General features: G+C 47.2%; 1 protein-coding gene across 3 annotated transcripts; it reads right to left on the bottom strand.

Annotated features, from left to right (window-relative positions):
• Window positions 1–5437: 5437 nt before the first annotated feature.
• On the bottom strand, window positions 5438–19206 carry ABHD4 (abhydrolase domain containing 4). 3 transcript variants are annotated; one of them, XM_011930909.1, is made up of 7 exons: window positions 19120–19206; window positions 15736–15824; window positions 13725–14097; window positions 13408–13562; window positions 11271–11382; window positions 7884–8070; window positions 5438–6921 (listed from the first exon to the last, which is right to left on the bottom strand). In XM_011930909.1, exons 1-7 carry the CDS (start codon window positions 19140–19142, stop codon window positions 6832–6834), a joined length of 1029 nt encoding a protein of 342 aa, XP_011786299.1. In that variant the 5' UTR covers window positions 19143–19206; the 3' UTR covers window positions 5438–6831. The 3 variants fall into 3 exon arrangements, with proteins under 3 accessions (XP_011786299.1, XP_011786300.1, XP_011786298.1); XM_011930910.1 differs by having other exon boundaries at window positions 6870–6918; window positions 7880–8070; XM_011930908.1 differs by lacking the exon at window positions 5438–6921 and having other exon boundaries at window positions 7386–8070.
• Window positions 19207–20853: the final 1647 nt, after the last annotated feature.

Here is a 20853-nt window from a genome sequence, read left to right on the forward strand (position 1 = left end):
GGCTCAAGTGATCCCCCTGCCTCCTGCCTCAGTCCCCTAAAGTACTGGGATTACAGGCGTGAGCCACCACACTCGGCCAAGGTTCATTTTTTTCATGTGAAAGAATTGACATTCATCTCTGCCCACAGTTTGATCATGTCAGAAAACAACCTGTGCAGTGGCTTTCTGATTGCTGAAGCCTCTTCATTCTTCCTCAGCAGGATCCTTTGAGATACAACTGAAACTTCATGTTTCAGAATGCCCTGTCCCTTTTAAGCACTCTAGATAATTTTCCTTGGAACATTCTGAAATCTGACTTCCTGAAATCTATAAAAATTACATCTGACAACCTTTTTTCAACATTCTAGTAAACACAATTGTGAGTAGAGCAAGCATTTACTAGGTGCTCTACGTCTGGCAGAAAGAGACTCAGGTTAGTGTCCTGATTCTTGGAGGCCTCTGGCACTACTGTAACTTGCTTTTGATGTTTTGCAGTCTGAACTAAGAAAGCAGCATCTGTGTCCTCCAATTATCTTAGTATCTGTTCCTGCTTGTTTCTCCTTTTATCCCCATCCAAACATTTCCATCTTCAGTTCTGTGGTTTCCTTTTTGACATACATGCTATTGTTGAGTCCCTTCAATTAGATTCACTTCCTCTGAACAGCGTTATCTTTCCACAGTCTCCTCCAGTCACGGGATCCACATGATTGACTTATTTATCTTGTCATAAAATTCAAGTTCCTTTCCCACTCTGGTCTTCTGTAATACAGCCAGCACTCCCCACACTTTAGGATTTTGATAATATTAATTACAAATACAGGAAAAAATTCTAAAATTGATATGTTTGGAAACAAAAAATGACATTCCCTCTCACCCCCAAAAAATCATAGAGTATCAGCATCTTTTTATAAAATAACAGTACTTTAATCCTGAAAAGGTTAGAAAGGATATAATTTCAGAATTTAAAAATACTAAAAAGAAAAGGCACTATTTTGTTATGAACCAGAAATACTTTATCATGGACCAGCTCCAGTTTGCATATCTATGTAGGAAGCCACTGCTATAATATATGGTTTTGCAGTTACATTCGGCTCATGCCTGTAATCTCCTTGAAAATTTTAGAAAGTACATGATGCCCAGTTTTTGTGTTAGTTACCTCATAATTTATCAGAGGCCCATAAATCTACCATAAGTTGTGAGCCCTCTCAAAAATTCTGTTCCCAGACACTACACATGTTGTCAGCTGGTCAAACTGAGAAGATGAAACTATCACCTGTAACGCCATATCCTTCGGAATCCTCTTCAGCCACTAGCATGTCCCAGGTTTCTTCTGGTTGTGTATAATTTGACCTCATATTGCTATAGTTTGGATATTTGACTTTTCAAATCTCATGTTGAAATCTGATCCCCAATGGGGCCTAATGGGAGGTGTCTGGGTCATGGGGCAGATTCCTCACGATTGGCTTGGTGCTGACTGTGTGGTTATGAGTGAGTTCTTGCTCTAGTAGTGCCTGGGAGAGACTGTTAAAACAAGCCTGGCACCTCACTTGTCTCTCTCTTGCCTGCGCTGTCTTGTCATGTGATCTCTGCACACTCCAGTTCCCCTCACCTTTCCACCTTGAGTGGAAGCTTCCTGAGGCCCTCACCAGAAGCAGAGGCTGATGCCATGCTTCTTGTACAGCCTACTGAACGGACAGGTTTTCTTTTCTTCATAAATTACCCAGCCTCAGGTATTCCTTTATAGCAACACAAACAGACTAAGACACACATGTACCAACTAACATATGTAGTTGCTGAATTATCACAAACTCTCCATCAGGCCTCAGAATACTCCAGGAGGAAGGAGCACCAACCACCAGTAAGGTGAGGTCTGTAGATCTCCTAGGACTTTAGCAGAGTCACCAACCAAGGGAATGGGGTCCTCGGTGGGATGGGGAAACAGACTGTGCACCTGCTGACATCTGCTAATCCTCCTTAGTATTCTGTCCAGGAATGAGGATTGTCTTTCCTCCTTAACTCTAGTGAAGAGTGATATTTAGTAGGATGATGACAAGGATCTTTCAAGCATAACAATGCTGAACTTATGCTATGAAAAACAGTCAATATTATAATAGCAAGAGAGGACATGGTTTATCTTGAGATATTTCACTAGGACAGGGTTGAGACAGACCCTCAGAATCTCAAGTGTCTTTCTTGTTTCTGCAACATAGACCAGGACTCCGAGGAAGGACAGAAAAAGAAGGAAGACTGAGAGAAAGGACCCTCCAGACCTCATCCAAGGACTCTGTATGAACCGAAAAGTCACAAAATGAGAAAAAATGTGTACCATTCATTGGACATTGTATTTGTTACCAGTTAAGAGTAGGAGTCAGGGCTGGGCGTGGTGGCTCAAGCCTGTAATCCCAGCACTTTGGGAGGCCAAGACGGGCGGATCACGAGGTCAGGAGATCGAGACCATCCTGGCTAACACGGTGAAACCCCATCTCTACTAAAAACTACAAAAAAAAACTAGCCAGGTGAGGTGGCGGCGCCTGTAGTCCCAGCTACCCGGGAGGCTGAGGCAGGAGAATGGCGTGAACCCGGGAGGCGGAGCTTGCAGTGAGCTGAGATCCAGCCACAGCACTCCAGCCTGGGTGACAGAGCGAGACTCCGTCTCAAAAAAAAAGAGTAGGAGTCTTAGGCTGGGCGCAGTGGCTCACGCCTGTAATCCCAGCACTTTGGGAGGCCAAGGTGGGTGGATCACCTGAGGTCAGGAGTTTGAGACCAGCCTGGCCAACATGGTGAAACCCCGTCTCTACTAAAAATACAAAAATTAACTGAGTATGGTGGTGTGCGCCTGTAGTCCCAGTTACTCAGGAGGCTGAGGCAGGAGAATTGCTTGGACCCAGGAGGCAGAGGTTTCAGTGAGCTGAGATTACGCCATTGCACTCCAGCCTGGGCGACAAAGCGACACTCCATCTCAAAAAAAAAAAAAAAAAAAAGTAGGAGTCTCTTCTCTCTGGCCATGAACTGTACCTGCAGGGTCATGGATCAGAGTAGAAAGAGGTATTCATCAAGATTTCACCACCCTTTTGGCAATGAAACCAGACTACATTTTTAGCACGCACACTTTGGTGCCTATACCGAGGAGGAAGTTAAATTTAGCACATTTCCCGCTAGTCGCTGAACACTGCAGTACCTCCTGGGTCTTAAGTTCAGTCACAGTCCTTAATGTCTATCTGTGGAATCTCTCCTTTTAAACTGCTAGGCATTTGAGGAGCCTGGATTTACGGTTTGAACTGTCACCATAAATCCTTAGTGCCCACCCGGAAACTGTGCTGACTGGGTGGAATGTTCATAGTAATTTCTTAGTCCCACCTAGTGGAATGTTAGGAATGTTCCTGTCAGATGGGGTGTGTGTCTGCGCGCTGGCTTGTGTCCATGCATGCAGACCATGTAGTATAAACAGGGCACTCTGGGTGACCTTTCTCAGACTCTTCTTGCATCTGCTCCTGAACAATGTGTTTGCCTCATGTTGAGTTGGAAAAAGCAGATCATCATGATGTGCTACCTCCAAAAACAAAGTGATTCTGGAGCAAGCAGAATGAACTCTCAGGGGCACAGGCCCTACTCTACCCAGCCTTCTGGGTCAAATGTCAGAGACAGAGTCCGTTAGACCAGTTCCTGAGACACAAGGCACCAGAATCTCCTAGGAATGTGTTTAAATGCAGATTTCATGGTCGGACTTCATTCAGGTTAACCAAATCAAACTCTGGGGAATACAGCTCAGGAATCTCTATTTTAAAAAAAAGTACCCCCAGGTTGTTTTGTTACGTGACTGGGTTTGGTAACTACTGCCTCACTTGGCCCATTCTTCAAGAGGGTGGTAGGGTCATGCAGTGTTGAAAGTAAGTCTTTTAGATTTTACCTCCTAAGCATCTTTTGAATTTTTCCCCTCTCTGTGTCCATCAGCCCCTAGCCAAGTCCAAACTACCAGCAACTCTGGCATGGACCACTGCAGCAGCCTCAAAGTTCTCATCCCCCTCTCATCTGAATTCCACAGAGCAGCCAGAATGGCTGTTTCAATCTCAGGTTGATTCTGTTACACTCCCTACCCCACCCTGACCCTCATTCATTTCCTTCCATTTTTAGAATGAACACAACATTCATGTGGCCAGAGGATCTGCTGAGCTGGTCCCTACTGATCTCACCAGACTTCTCTCCCAGCCACCTGCCTGCGCAGTTGCCCCTCTCTCCAGACATTCCTTCCCCTTTCCCTGGTCCTGCCTTCAGGCACAGCTGCCATCACTTCTGCAGGAGGTTTTCTCAATTCTCACGGTAGCACTTTAGCAATTTTACATTGATTTACATAATATTTTGACTAGCTGCATCTCTCTGAGCGAACGGGAATTTCTCACAAAGGCAGAGACTATCTGTTTCTTCACTATTGTAGCCCTAGTGGTTGGCATTTAGTAAGCTCTAAATACCTGCCTTCTCCTCCCTATAACAATCCTCAGAGAAGACACAGGGTCCTGAGATGGATCAGAACTTTGTAATTATATTCAGGAGGAGCTCTACCTATTCATTCATCATGACATATGCAGTATCATGTGCCTTTTTAAAAATTTATTTTTAATACTTTTTCAATTAGCCTATGCACATGGAATATGCGCCATTTAGAACTGTGGAATTCTGGGCCCAGTTGGACTCAGCCAGCACAGAGCAAGCACTGTTAGCAATGATTTGAACACTTTTTTTGAATACTTGGTATATCTCACTTCCCATGGCTTGATGAAAACAAACATTTATTGAACATGAACTATGTGCTAGATGTGCCCTTTGTCTTTATGTTGCTTATGGTCTGGGGAGGAAAGAGACATTAAATAAGTAACCACAACTTTATAAGTTTTACAAAAGGGGCAGATGATATGCCACAGAGATGCAGAACAGAGGGGTCCGAGTCTAGTGTAGGGAATGAGGGGAAGTTGTCTCTGCATAAGGAATATTTGAGCTGAGATCCAGAGGATGAGTAGAACAGGAGGATGATCCAGAGGATGTAGGAGTAGATCCAGGATGAGGAGTAGATCCAGAGGATGAGTAGGAGTAGATCCAGAGGATGAGTTAGAACAGGATGTAGGGAGCAGTACAGGCGTGCGCTCCCTTGAACTTAGGAAGTAAGGATGCTTAATGGGCAGCAGGAAGTACTAAGCTCCACCTCTCTCCTGTGAACTGGGGCTTGGCCCATCCACACTCTGGATTTCGACTCCTCATTTGTCATGAGTGGTTGGCTGAGAGGGCCTGTGCTGACCTTGACTCTGGCTGGGTCTAGCGGGCAAATGCCACACTAAAAGGAGAAGGAGTCATGGGTAGGCAGGCAACCCTCAGGACTCCCTTCTCTCAGGCATCACACAGGCTGTTGCGAATTCAGCACCACCAGCGCTCTTGTCAGAGCAATTTTAAACATCATCACCACCGGCAGTTTTTACTCATTTGTTTATTAATATAGAAAAGGAGCCCAGGGCAGCTGGACCAGTAGTACAAAGCACCAGGAGTTAATGCCATTCTGGTGACAGGGTTGGTTTTACAAAAGTGAAGGAGCAGGCGGGAGCTGCCAGGTTCTGAGGCCAGGCCCAGCCTACTGCCCAGAACCCCTGAAACAGCTCCCTGGGAGAAGGCTGACAGGTGGGTCGGGGGTGGATTGAGCTGGAAGCCACGGGGACAGATGGGAGGGATAGAGGGTCATGCAGTGGGAACCACCCAGTGGCTGATAAGGACAGGGAACTGGTGGCTGGAGGCTCCCCGTTGGGCCATGGGCAGGGGCTTGCAGATGGCCTCAGCTCTGGGGGCAGGTAGAGGAACTGCAGGGACTGATGGGCATGGAGAACCCAGACATGGCCCTGGGACTGAAGGGCCTTTCCACCCTTTCTTCACCAGGAGCCACCTTTGCTCTATACTACATGTGGGGCGTCAGGGCCCAAGGCACAGGGGAGGCTCAGAGGCCTCCTGTTGGGAGGAAGATGGGGCAAGGAAGGAAGCACTTGAGTGTCCCTAGCTTAGGCAGCCAGGGATGAGACACAGGCAGGACAATAGCACCCCCACATAGTGGGGCTAGAATGTGGGGCAGGGAGGGGCTTATCCTCAGCCAGTGACCAGGACCAGCCCCTTGGCAATGGTGCCTGTCTCGAGCCTTAGCAAATCAAGTGTGCAACAAGCACAGGGTGCCGGCAGACCTGGGCTCTAGCCAGAACTTGAATCACACAGAGCTGTATCACCATGGTCCAGCCATGTCCTGCCTTGGCCTGTTTCCTCCTCTGTCAATGAGGGCTTTGAACAAGACATTCTAGGTCATGAAAAGGACTCTGCAGGTGAAGGGAACTCCAGGACCTGCTCTTGGCAGTTAACCAGACCCTGGATGGAACTGGTATGGGATGAGGTGAAGTGGGACATGGAGGAGGAAGGTGTTCTTGCATGGAACCTATCCCCACAAACACTGCAGAGCTAGGAAAGGCCACTGGAAGCCCTTCTTTGCCCAGAGGAAGAAAGGCTGCAGAGAGAGCGAATGTGGCTCGGTGCAATCCCTTCACATCCTCCACCATCTGGGTAACACTTGGCAAGGAGTGGATGGGTGACATTGTGCAACCTTTTATGCTCTTCCCTGGGGGTGGCACTCAAGGCCTCTTGCGGCTTCTGCCTTCAGCCTTCAGTGTGGGATCAAGAGTGTTCTTTTCACTGTAGTCCTATTCTGGGAACAGCCCAAGACTCTGCCTGGCTGGCACATGTTAGTTGGTGAGGAAAGGACAGAGTGGGTGAGTAAGCAGACAGGGAGGCAAGAGTGACTCTCTGGCTTTCTCCTCTTCCTCTTCAGAGAGTGGCTCAATCAACTGAGTCGCAGATCTCCTCCACCACAGCATTGAAGATGTGTGGCTGGTCAGCATAGACGTGGTGAGATGCACCCTCAATCTCCTGTGGACAGAGGACCCGCAGGGGTGGGATGGCCCTTTATTTCCTGGCGCTGGGAAGCCTTCACACTATTTATTTTCCCTTTAGACTTGCTTGCCTGTCACCCACCAGTTCTTATCAGAAATAATGCACCACTTTTCTCACTTGGATCTTGGTATTTTCCTTTGACAGCCAATGAATCCCAATATCCCATTCTACCTATTTGATGAACATTCACTATGTCTTTCCTTCCATGTTAGCCCCACCACTGATCTGCTCATTTAATCCAAAGGTCCAGTAAACCCGGGCCCATGGTTGGCACCCAGCCTCATTAAGCACACTCATTGGCACATGGTGGAGAGGGCTAAGAAAAAAGGGGAGGAGGTGTGGTGGGAAGGCTTCATGGCAGCCTCTACTATTCACTCTACTGCCCATGCTCTGGTTTTGGGGTACGAACTTCATGGGGGCTGGAGTAGCAGCAGGTACCTGGCTGCTAGAGAACAACCAGCCTTTTAGCTGAACTGGCTAAAAGTAGGAAGCTCCTAATTAAGATATTACAATCCCAGCACTTTGGGAGGCTGAGGCGGGCAGATCACCTGAGGTCGGGAGTTTGAGACCAGCCTGACCAACATGGAGAAACCTCGTCTCTACTAAAAGTACAAAATTATCTGGGTGTGGTGGTGCATGCCTATAATCCCAGCTACTCAGGAGGCTGAGGCAGGAGAATCGCTTCAACCTGGGAGGTGGAGGTTGCGGTAAGCTGAGATTGCACCATTGCACTCCAACCTGGGCAACAAAAGCAAGACTGCATCTCAAAAAAAAAAAAAAAAAAAGATATTACAAAGAGAGTTTTCAAACTTCTCAAATCTACTGCCCTATCTCAGTCTGTCCATTCCTCTTTCTTTTTGATCACCCTTCTCTACCCCAAGGTTGAGAGCTGATTGACTCTCAGTCATCATTTCCACTCCTTGGGTGGTGCAACATACCATGTCTCGGACATAGGAATCTGGCCGCTGCATCTTCACCTTTTTTCCCGTACTGGTATCTATCCAGGTGTTGGACCCATAGATCATGGTGATGGGCACATCTTTTCGAATCAAGTGAATTCGCTCCAGCATAGGGCGCCGGGCCCAGCCAAAGGACTCCATCATGGCTTTGAATGCCGTCTCACCACTGTCAGAAGCAAAACAGCAATAAAGTTCACAGCAGAATATGTCAACTTGTTGGTTTCTTCAGAGACTGAGAGAGAATCTTAGTCATCTTTGTATTCCTGTGAAAGCCTCACACTGGGCTCATTAAATATTGGTAAGATTAGCAGATGACCAAAATTCCAGAGGCCTCCTATCACAGAAGAGTTCAGAGGAACACTTGAGAACAACCCCATGACAGTACGAACTGTCCAAGAATCTGAGAATGAAATGGGTTATTATTGACTCGACAAATATTATCTGTCATGCCCTGGGCTGGGAAAGGGGACACATGAACAAGAAAGGTAGGGTGTTGCCCCTCCTGAAGCTCACACACTTTAGCTCCTGTGTTAGGGAGGTAGGCACTAAGTAAATAATCATATGATTAATTGTTATTTAATTTAAAATTTCTTGGGCTGGGCGCAGTGGTTCATACCTGTAATCCCAGCACTTTGGGAGGCCGAGGTGGGCGGATCATTTGAGGTCAGGAGTTTAAGACCAGCCTGGTCAACATGGTGAGACCCTATCTCTACTGAAAATACAAAAATTAGTGGGGCGTGGTGTTGCGTTCCTATAATCCTAGCTACTCAGGAGGCTGAGGCAGGAGAATTGCTTGAGCCTGGGAGACAGAGGTTGCAGTGAGCCAAGATCATGCCACTGCACTCTAGCCTGGGCGATACAGTGAGACTCCGTCTCAAAAAAACAAACAGCTGGACACGGAGGTTCATGCCTAAAATCCCAGCACTTTGGAGGCCAAGGTGGGCGGATCACCTGAGGTCGGGAGTTCGAGACAAGCCTGGCCAACATGGTGAAACCCCGTCTCTACCAAAAATACAAAATTAGCTGGGCGTGGCAGTGCATGCCAGCAATCCCAGCTACTTGGGAGACTGAGGCAGGAGAATCGCTTGAACCTGGGAGGCAGAGGTTTCAGTAAGCTGAGATTGTGCCGTTGCACTCCAGGCTGGACAATGAGCAAAACTCCATCTCAAAAACAAATAAACAAACAAATACAACTTAAAATTTCCCCAGAAGGGTGAAAAGGTGGTTGGGTGCTATGAAAACACAGACTGGGGATTTAGCCTTTGGGGGTCTAGAGAGACAGTCAGAAGTTCATCTGAGGTGAACGCTTAAAAGTGAGTACTATAGTAGTAAAAAGGGCTTCCTGAGAAGACTCTGGAATTAAAAATCAGTCTTCCAAGGACTGGGGGAGCAGCAGTTTCTGTTAAGCAAGAAGCAATAAATGCCAATGTAATCTATTTCATCCCCTGGTCATTTGCTCAGGCAGAATGAATTGAGGCCGTATCATGAGGTGTCCACAAGGCTGGGACAGAGCCAGCTTTCTAGGCTGGTCTGCAGCTTCTGCTAGAGATAGGGCAGGTTGGGGACACTGCTGCCTCCTAGGCTTGGCCTGTTTAGTACTGTTAGATCTCCATCCTCTTTTACATGTACAGATGAACGGGAACCTGAGTTCTGCCCAGGCCACCAGAAACAGATAATTTTTCCTTAAGATATTGCAACATAGCAGAAAAAGCATGGAATTTGGAGTCAAATGAATTCAAATCCTCGGCTGTGTTTCCTTAGCAAGTCATGCAACCAGAATATACTTTAATTTCCTCATCTATAAATGTAGAGTATTATACCTACTTCACTAGGACATCATTAGGAAAATAAAAATATATACAAAGCCCCTAAGTTTAGGTGAGGTGAAGTAGATACCCTTAAACACGTTGGTCAAATTTCATGTTTTCCAAGGAAATGATAAGTGTTACCATGAGCTTGTCAGGGTTACAAAGTCAAAAAACTCAGGAAGTTACAAAATTGAGTGATTGTGCTTGTGGGTGAGGGAGCTGGTTGTCACTGATGTCACCTTTGCTTCCTCTGGGACACAGATGAATTGCAGAGTTATATACTCTGTGGCTTAGGTTGGGAGGACATTATACAGAACTAGGTCTGGGATGGGGAAAGTTCTGGGGAAAGGGCTAGGGCTGGGCCTGTGGGGCCTCAGGTGGGTATGAGATGGGCACTGAGCCCATGGGGGCTAAGAGAAGGGCTAAGGGCAGGAAGACAGGGGAACCTGATGTGACTGCTGAGCTGGGAGTTTCTATAATACTGTTTGATCAGGGTTCTTCAATTAGCTGAGCTCATGTGGAATGCTGGACGGACAGCTCACACACTGCCCAACAGCTATCTAGATTTGAGGTTAATGTTCAGACAGTATTGCTGGAATGCAAATCTCTGCCTTTTTCACGGCTTTGGGCTCACAACAAGTGACTTGGACAGCCCTAGAAAGGGGTAGGGCAGTAAGCCTGCCTTTGCTGAGATGCCTCCCAGCAGCTTGGGGTGTCACCAACATGGCCTTGTGGTATCAGCCGGTCACAGGGCACTTCCACGTAAGAGGATCGCCTCCCTGACTGCCCTGCCATCCACGCTGCCCAAACTGCAGGGAGGTAGGCTTGTGGGGACAGCTGTGTCAATAAGCAGCACCAGATAGGAACTTTTCAGAGTTCTCGGGACATCCCCTAATCTTCCAAAGATGCAAAGAAATTTCTGTCCCAATGATAAGGCATTTCAAGGGCACATAATTAAATTTTAAAACGCATGCTCTTTCATTGAGAAATTCTATCTGTAGTAATGTGTTCAACAGATATAGTCACACGTGTGTACAAAGGAATCTGTACATGGAGGCCCTCTGAAGAAATGGCACACGTGCTATCTTAGACAGGAAATAATAAGGAAATTTAGGGACTATATGCCTGGGACAGGAGAAGACTTCTTTTCCTTTTGAAAAATATCATGTTTTTGCTAATTATTTTTGACCTAAAAAAGAAAAAAAAAAGTTTGTATCACCTTTTCCATTAAAAACATCTTTTAAAATATTAGTATTTTCCAGACTCTTGCTTATCAGGCCAATTGCATACCTGTAGGGAACAGGGAGGGCCTTCCTCTAGAGATGGGCAGCATATTTAATGAATCCATTATCTTCTATGTTCCTTTGGGTCTATCCCTGGGGAACTCTCTGGGAATGATGAGGCTTGCTAGTGCCTATGTTTCGCTTGCTAGTGCCTATGTTTCCCTAACTGAGTCAGAGCTTTGTTGAAGAAGAAATAAAGCCCAGAACTCCAGCAGCTAAGAGTTTTTTCTCCTAACAACTGTCTGCCCCAAGCCAGCCTGGGGAGCCGCCCTCACCTGGGATTCTGCGCATTGCAGTGGTAGATATACTCTGATATGGTATCATCTTCAAAGAAGTCTGCAAACTTGCGTTTGAAGTCCGGCCGGAATCGCTGCACCAGGCCAGGCCCTGGGAGGGGATAGAAAAACACAGAGTGGCCAGTTTGGGAGGTGGGGCAGGGAAGACTCCTGCCTGTGTATGTTTTAACAACTTTAACTAAATCTCATTCCTCCTAAGGATTTGTTTGCTTTATTCATTTAACATGACAGCAGCAAAAAGAGTGCAGGAATCTACTGGCAAGGTCCAGGTGACTTCAAATGACAAAGTCAGCTCATTACCAAAGAATTTAGAGACAGTCTAACATCACTGAGAAGCCAGGTTATTTTCAGCTCAATGAAGTCCCAAGATCTATCCCTGCAAGAATCACAAGCCCTCCCCATCAGAATCCATGGCTGAGATGCTCTTCTTTTAGAGCCTGAGCTATGTTCTCTTTCTCCTAGACACCCTTATGGCCTTTTAATCTTCTGATGGCAGCAGATGGAACTAGACCACCTCCCAAGAGCACTCTCATTTTCAGGCCTGTAGTAGAATATGTGGAGAGGTGAACTAAACACCTCTCAGACTCAGATTCAGGGCACTGTTTCACAACAATCTGTTCCTTTCACCTCATTATGGTATACACACATCCAACAACAGACTGTAAAAATTGGGTCTACTGATCAATTTCTGATCTTTGATCTCTCTCTTTCTCTCTGGTCTTCTCTCTGTTTATGAGAAGCAAGAGGGGGGGTAAGAAGGGGCTGGGTAGGGGGTGTCATGAGGATCTGCATGGGCCTGGCCCTCCCTGTTGCATAGTCCTTCATGGCTGCGGGCCAACTTCCACAACCACGATAGCTCTGATTCTCCTGCAGGAGCCTGGCCAGAGGTGAGAAGAAGGGAGAGTAGCTCAAGTAGGCCTTCTTTTTGGCAAAGGACTATAGAGTCTGTTGGAGACCACAGTGCTGGGAACCTCTGCCCACTTCCTCTCCTTTGGCACCTGCGTCTTGGTGTCCTCCCTCTCTCTCAGAACTCCTAAACTCCTATCTTCTACTCGAATGCTTTTTTTCTTTATCTGGAATCATTCTGTTTTTATTGAAGGACCTAGAGAGATAACTCTTACTTAGCCATCAGCAATTAACTCATAATAATTGGCTATTGAATATTACTATGTAATCACAACCATTAGTACAAGATAGGCGTCATCAATCTTTTCCATAACGGAATCTGCTTTTCCCGTCATCAGAGTAAAAAGCTCCCCAGCAGAGAAGGGTGCTGGCAGTGTGAGGTCAGAAGGCTGGAGATACTGACACTATTCATTATGGCTGGCTCCCCATGGTCCTCCACCTCCTTTTCTCCCTTTTACCGACAGAATTTGCTGACAGTTACTAAATGCTAGGTGACACAGAGCAGGTGAAGATGTGGTGCTTGCCTGGACAAGTGCATGGTTCAGAAGGGCTTGCCTGCCACTGTGGGTTATGTTGGAGGTTTTGGTTCTGACCTCTCCCTGCTGCAGGTGTTGCGTGAACCACAGGGATAGGATTCAGTGGTTACTGAGCATGAATCATCAGCAGGTTTTCATAAAATTTCACACACATTGGGTGTGGTGGCTCACGCTCATAATCCCAGCACTTTGGGAGGCTGACGAGGATGGATCACTAGAGGCCAGGAGTTCAAGACCAGCCTGGCCAACATGGTGAAACCCCATCTCTACTAAAAATACAAAAAGTAGCCAGGTGTGATGGGGTACACCTGCAGTCCCAGCTACTCAGGAGGTTCAGGCAGGGGAATGGCTTGAACCCGGGAGGCAGAGGTTGCAGTGAGCTGAGATCACACCACTGCACGTCAGCCTGGGAGACAGAGTGAAACTCTGGTAGCTATTCTGCTCCACCTGTTCCTGGCATAGGAAAAGCTTTCCCATGCCGATGAAGGGAAAAAATATGAAAAACAAAAAACAAAAAACTTCTCAAACCTTGAACAAAGTGATCTGGTTCAGATTAACAGCTTTAAATAACAAGGCTAGGCCCATTCCCACTTTTTAGGAATAAGTGGGAAAGACACAGTAGGGCTTCTAGAACGTTACAGCCTTCCTTTAAGGAGATACTACAGGCTACTCACCCCAGGGCCCAGCTACTCGAAGAACAGCCAATGGATTGGAACGTCCTAGGACAGATGCCACGGCTTTGACCCAGGTTGGGGGTGCACGGATCTCACTGGGGTTAGTTGGTCGGAGGGGAAAGCCCCATGGGTCCACCAGGATGAGGTGTTTAACTCTATGTTAAAGGCAGAAAGAGGAGAAGACACATTATATTCTCTGGTAGGTGCCATAGCCCCTTAAATCACCTGGGAATGAGAGAACTTTGGAAACGAATACTGGAAAGTTCCCATTAAGGTCAGGAATTAGGTCACGAGGGATGGAGGCATCTCCTTATTACCTCTCAGGGTACTTGATTGAGTAAGAAGTGGCCAGGAATCCTCCCAAACTGTGCCCCAGGAGGATCATGCTGGGGATCCCCATGGTCTCCCGCCATGTCTCTATTGATGTCACAAACTCATCCTCAGCCCCCTCTGGGTCCCTCGGGAATGCTGGCCTTGAGCTTCGCCCAAAGCCGAGCAGATCGAAGGTGTGCAGTGTGCGGCGGGCACTCAGTGAGTCCATGTTGAGGATCCAGAGGCCCACACCGCCACCAAAGCCGTGCACCATCACCAGTGGGGTGCGGTCCTTTTGCTCGGGGCTCACAGTCACCGTCCAGATCTTATTCTGGTTTGGGAGGGACACATATCTGGCCAGGAACTTATTCTGGAGACCTGGGGAGGAAAGAATCCCACGGCAAGTCAACAAGTCTGTTTCCTGACAGTATCATCATTTTGCCTGGACTACCACTCTTCACATCTCTCCCTTCCCCAACCCTCCCCAGTTTCCCTCAGCTCCTTCCTTTCACAACCCTCTGACCACTGAAAACGACTCTCTCCTGAACCAAACTTTAGGCAAGCCTTTCTGAGCCCTCTTCTTGACTAGGCTTTGACCTTGGCCCCTGCCCTGTCTTCCAAATGTTTAGCTCAGTCTTAGCAAGAATCCTGCTAAGTCAGGATTAGTAAGTCATACTACGTCAGTTAGTAAGAATTCCTTCATATCTGATCAAGTTCCTCATCCCTCACCTTTGACCTTCCCTTCAGCAATGATTCTGTTAAACTGGTTTGAAAAGAACTCCCCTTATCTTTGATATTTCCTCAGTAATTTTCTATCCACTGACCTCCCTCACCCTGCTGCTTGGTTATAAATCCCTACTAGTCCTTACTGTATTCAAGAGCTGAGCCTGATCTCTCTCCTCTATTGCAATAGTCTTGAATGATCTTTACTGATTTAATCTGTCAGAATCACTTTTTCTTTAACACTACACACTCTAAAGAATTCAATTCCAATCATATTTGTAGATCATTTAGTCTGTCTGTAATAAGAGGGACCGTCTTAATCCTTGAAACAGTGGGCCCAGCTCCCTTTAGGCCCAGGGTGGTAGTGACACCACCAACCACACAGAGCTCTTACATCCATTGCTCTTGAACCTGTGTGTGCTTGGGGCTTGATGGATGGACAGAACTGTGGTCCAGCCAGTTGGAGGGGGTGATGGGTGTGGACTGAGCCTCAGGTGAGAGACGGAGGTGGGCCAGTGCTTATTCTGCTGGTGTGACAGCAGTCTCCTGGGCAGAGCTGCCTGGGTGAAGCAGCCTGGATCCTGGACAGAGGCTTGAAAGCTCTGGCTGCTGTTTGTCTGCACTTACTCGGGCCCAGAAGAGAAAGGGTAGCTACGGCTGGGGCAGTAGGGGTGTAGTGGAAAAGATCATATGGGAAATATGGGAAGAAGTGGCTTGAGGGGCTTGTTTGAGCGAGTGGTTGCTGCTGCTAGTGGGATGCCCTGCTGCAATATAACAGTGCTGATGACAGCTGGTCTGCAAATCACAAACTACTGTGGTAACCAGATGGGGGGTGGGGTGGGGGGCAAAACCAGGTAGAACGCGGGAATAGTAATATCAGAGAATGCAAGATTGTTGGTCCGAGGGTCTGCAGGTGGTAAATCTAAGAAGTACTTGTGTGGTGAGAAGAGAGAAGGAGAGAAGGAGGAAGAGAGAAGTGGGGTAGAAGGAAGGAGGAACGGGAGAATGTATGTGTTTGTGTATGTTAGCTAGCACTGGCATAGGTTTTGAGGTAAAGTCGCAGGAAGTGACAGGAACCATTCACATGGCTAGGGAGATGTTGAGGAAGCACTATCATTGGATATGGTGCCTTCTGTATGCACCTCTTCCCTCACACAACTGACATCCTTTCCTCCCACTCCATACACACTGTTAATTAGGAATCAGTGGGCTCAATGTAGCAGGCTCTAGGAAGATCCTGAATCCTTCCTGGGCCCCATGAGGGAGGTGGGACAAGCTGTCCATTCTACTTACACTGGAGGATCCTGGCTTCCACATTCTTCAGCTGAGACATTGAAGTGGGGCGCCACGTGGGCAGCCAGCTACTCAGCCAGCCTTGAGGCCTGGGAGAAGGAGACAGAGACACTCATTGGCAACAATGGAAAGAAACATTGATGCTCTTAACCTTGCTGAGAGTTACAAAAGGGTTCTTAGGAGGCAGGGTGTTCCCTAGCCTCGGGAGACCTGCCCACCATGGCAGCCAGCAGTTCCCTAGCTGCCTGATAGACTGTTTCTTTTTGGTAAATGGATATGAACAACATGCCCCTTGTTTCAATAGATATTCAGAACATCCTGTATACAATACTTTACAGTTTACAAAGCTCTGTCACATTTATTATCTCACTACAGCTTTCTAATTTCTCTTTGTTACTGATTATCATAATTTATGTTCAAGGAGATTAAAGGGAGAGGCATCTTTTAACTAATGTTTCAGTTATCCTTTGCTGTCCCCAGTACTAGCTGCTTCTTAACAGTAGGACAAATTCCCATGCCATCTCCCCTACTGGCAGGACACTGCTTGGTGTTTATGTGCGCCCTCTTCCAAGCCCCTAGAAGTGCGGAATACTGTGTTGTGCCCAACTGATCTCCAACCCATGGAGATGGGGTAGGCAGGGAGGAGAGACCTGGATTCAAGTTCTGTTATGGTTCACTGACAGGACACAGGTTCCCTCTGGTCTTATTTTCTAGATTGTAAAATGAGTAGAAAGCTCACCTATGTCCTCACCTCCCATGATATGCAGTAAAACAGATAACTCATCCTGCTTTCTCCTTCACACCCAGTGACCTTAAGTCATTGCAAGGTAGAGGTTAAAAGCACCAGCTTTGGAATTAGCACACACACACACACACACACACACACATACACACACACATCTCCTGGACCTGAATCATGGTGTTATCATTGGTGAGCAGAACGGCTTTGGCCCATTAAATAACCTGTCTTTGAGCATCTATACATGTAAGGACACTTGTAAGTTGCCCAGTACAAATGAGATGCTCAATGAATGACAGTTTGTATTATTCCTTGCTAACCGTATATGACATTTCTCTTTTCTTGAACTCTGCCTGAGTTACAGGACAGACATCTACAGCTATAGGAAGGGCCTGTGAACACTGGCATACTCAAGGTAGGGTACTCTAAGGGGGAATGAGGGGAACAATTACCAAATCCCCTTGGCACACACTGGGCATCCTGATACATCATTTGAAGCACAGAATTTTAGATTAGGATGTTTCCTTAGGAATAATCTAGTCTAGCCTCTGTGTTTTACAGATGAGCAAACTGATGCTCAAAGAGGTCATACAAGTTAGAAAACATAACCAGAACTAGAACCCCTTATCTCAAATCCAGGTTTCTCTCCCAAAACCTTCAAGCCTCAGCTTTTCAAGGTCATATACAAATATTCACAGAACTTAGTCACATTTTTACACTTATCTCTGTTTTCTCAAGGGAGGTGTGATCTAAACTCAGAAGGCCAGAGTTCCAATTTTAGCACTGTCATTTACCAGCAATGTGACTATGGGCATACTATTTAGCTTTCCTGTGTCACGGCTTCCTCATCTTTAAAAGGGAGGTAATAATATCTACCTCATAGGGTTGCTATAAAGATTAAATGGGTTAATGCATCTAAAGCACATAGAATAATGCCTAGCACAAGATAAACTCCCAATAAACTTTCCTTCCCCCCAGCTAAATCACAAGTTGTCTACATTCCCAGTGTTTTGCAAGTAGCAACTCTCAGTGGATGTTTGAAGTTTGAAAGAAAAACTGGGGTTGCAACTGGGAGTGATACATCAATGGTTTTAGCCAGATGAGAGTTGTCAATATCAATCGATCTAATCCTAGGGAGACTCAGAATCCTTTTAATAATCTACTGGAATTCCTTGTAGGCTTGAAGCACGGGGACCAAGACCACAGGATTTTCCCAGCCTTAAGAGACAAATTTTCTCTCCAAATCACAGGCTGTGACAAGTCAGATCATAACACCTGGATCCCACATTGTCCTGTTACTGTCCAAAGCAGAGCTCAGGAGAAACGCTACCCAAGGAATAGCATCACGGACTGCTCAGCAGATAGTCCTTGGTGGGAGAATTACTTTGCTTTCCTTCTTCACCAAACATGTTACAAGTAAAGCACTGGAAATGGTGTCTGGCACACTGTATGTGCTCAAAACTATGGGGGAGGTAAGGGCTGGGGTGGGAAATTGAGGCAAGGAGCAGAAAAGACATTCAGCCATGAACTTAACCTGGCTAGGATCGTCTCTGTCAACTTGATGGTGAAGCACAAGGGGTTCTGTGCTGGGAGAGAATCCTGTTCTAGACCTCTGTGATCTTGGGCAAGTCTTCTAATTTCTATGGACACCAGCTTCTTCATTTGTAAAAAGGAGCTGAACTACCTGCATGTCCTCCAGTTCTAATATTCTGCTTCCCTAAGTCCTTTAAAGCATTGCAAATTTCCTCTTGGAAAAGTCCTCTTAGAAAGTAAAACATTCCCCTGGACATTTCTTTCAAGCCCAGCAGGCTATTAATTATGGTCATAAAGTTAATTAGTTTCCAGGACTTCCAGTTCTGCAGGACCCAGTAGGGTCCAGGAAAGGCCCAGTTCTGGTGAAACCAAGGCTCGGCTGGGAGCTGAGTCATTCTTCTCGTAGCAACTTTTTCTTGCTCCTATCAGATTGCGAACTGCCAGTCACACCACCTACAGGTGGTATCCCAAACCTGATGCCCTTGAGAGAGTGGTAGCAAATCCCAATAGCTCTATATCTGAAACCATTGCATTAAAAATGTTATGATTATTAAAAGCATTATCAACTAGGATCACAGGCGGCTACGTGTCTCGGTGGGTGACAGCTAAAGAAACTTGCCAGCCCGTTGTTCCACACCAATTTCAGCGCGGTGGAGACCTCTCCAGTCTCTCCACACCTTCTCCTTGCCGGGCGGAGGGAGGAGGCTCCCTCCATCCCCATGACCCCCGTTCTGGGGCAAGTCGAGACAAGCACGCCTGGCTGCTACCTCGGCACCCGCGTCCCACAAGCTTGCTTTCGGGGATCTCACACATTAACACGGAATCTCTCCAGAGACCAGACGAGAATGAAGGGCACTCGCGAGGACTAAGGTAGAAAGCCAGGATCCCCGGGCTGCGGGCAAGCGCGTCTCCCATGGCTCCCCAGGCTCAGCCGCTGCCTCTTCTGGGCAAATGCAAAGCGAGCAACGCACCCACCCCCCGCCCTCCCCGGAGGCCGACCTGGAAAAGGAAGGGCGGGAAGGTGTCTACAACTGTTTCTCAGCCACAGACAGTCCCAGGATCATGGCCCAGAGAGACAGACAGAAAGAGAGAAAGGGACAGGATTAACTCACTGCTGCTCCAGATCATCGGCCATAGTAAACAAGCCCTGCCAGGTCCTGGCGAGCCCGCCCAGCGCCTGACGCCAGCACCAGCTGACCCGGGAGGCCGCGAGGAAAAAGGGGGCGTGGCCGCGCAGGGGGCAGGGCTCGCGGCGGGCGGGCGGCCGGCGGGTGGGACTCTCAAACTCTACAACTTGGTTTGAGCTAGTGGGGCCCTTGCTATGTTTCCAATTACTGGCATGTGTTCCGGCAGAGATGTCTCTGAGGGTCTCAGAATAGGATGGTGATCCTGGTCACACATTTGGGGGAGTCCCTGCAGGAGCTCCAACAGCCCTCCGTTCTCTCATAACTAAAAAGTCATAGAATACTCCTGCACTCACACCCACTCTTTGGGCTTCCTATTATAACTGTGTCCTCCTGAAATCGACTCTTGTTAATGTTCCTTCTAATAAGAGTCTTAAATGTTTGTGGAGACACCACCATTGGTTGAATGCTCCTACAAAGGGCCTGGATGCCAGATTTTGAAACTAAAATACAGGACACCTAGTTAAATGTAAATTCCAGATTTAAATAAAGCAAATAATTTTTTAGAATAAGTATGGGCCATGCAGTACTTAGGACATAAGTAGGCATCCTGTATTTTCTCTGGTAAACCTAAACCTATATGACATCTGCAAAAATGGGCATATCTCTGCTCTGGAGTTGAATCTGACCCCAACCTATTTTCCAGGGAAAACACAGCTCAACTCCAGGTCACCCTCAGTTTGGAGGATAACAGTTGAAGGACTCACCCATAAGGCTACGTCTGCTTTAGGTATGTAAGTGTGAGGACAGGGAGATAAGGCTGGCTTGGCCCAAGGTCCTGAGCACACTTCAGTTTGCTCAGCAGAGGAGCTAAATCTTGGGGCTGGCTGCAGAATTTGCTTGCACTGGTAAACAGCGCCTGACCTCCCTGGAACTGTCAGATTTCAGATCACCCCCTTAGTTAAAACCAGACTGGGGTAGGGCGCGGTGGCTCATGCCTGTAATCCCTGCACCTTGGGAGGCCAAGGTGGGTGGATCACTTGCAGTCAGGAGTTTGAGACCAGCCTGGCCAACATGGTAAAACCCCATCTCTACTAAAAATACAAAAAATTAGCTGGGTGTGGTGGCAGGCACCTGTAATCCTAGCTACTGGGGAGGTTGCGACAGGAGAATTGCTCGAATCCAGGAGGCAGAGGTTGCAGTGAGTCAAGATTGTGCCACTGCACTCCAATCTGGGTGATAGAGTGAAACTCCGTCTCAAAAAACAAAAACAAAAGCAAACAAACAAGCAAACCAACCAACCAACCAACCAACCAGGCGGGGGAGTGGTGGAGGATGGGTGAGAGAATGCTGGTGCACAAGGGTTTATCAAGGCAGTTTTCTTTAGCCTTCCTGCAGGACCCAGATGATTCTGAGATTTTTTCTTTGTTGCAACACAGTGTTAAGATGATAATTATAAAGACTTAACGTTTAGGAGAACCAGCATTTATAGAGTTCAGGGGCTTAGGAATTTGCCAGATGTGGTGCAAAGCAGTACAACTAGCAGAGGACTTGTCTCTTTCATGCAACTTTTTTTTTTTTTTTTGAGACAGAGTCTCTCACTGTTGCCCAGGTTGGAGTGCAGTGGCACGATCATGGCTCACTGCAGCCTTGAACTCCTGGGCTCAAGGGGTCCTCTTGCATTAGCCTTCTAAGCAACTAAGACTACAGGTGCCCAGCTAA

The sequence above is a fragment of the Colobus angolensis genome, unplaced genomic scaffold (assembly GCF_000951035.1).
Source record: "Colobus angolensis palliatus isolate OR3802 unplaced genomic scaffold, Cang.pa_1.0 Scaffold88, whole genome shotgun sequence".
NCBI classification, from domain to species: Eukaryota; Metazoa; Chordata; class Mammalia; order Primates; family Cercopithecidae; genus Colobus; species Colobus angolensis.

Excerpts from the sequence above, each read along its gene's own strand:
- ABHD4 (XM_011930908.1), bottom strand. The coding sequence starts at position 19,142 with ATGGCCGATGATCTGGAGCAGCA. Across the intron at positions 13,563-13,724 it reads TCAATCAAGTACCCTGAGAG|AGTTAAACACCTCATCCTGG; the intron begins GTAATAAGGAGA and ends CCTTTAACATAG. Across the intron at positions 8,071-11,270 it reads TGCAATGCGCAGAATCCCAG|TGGTGAGACGGCATTCAAAG; the intron begins GTGAGGGCGGCT and ends TGCTTCTGACAG.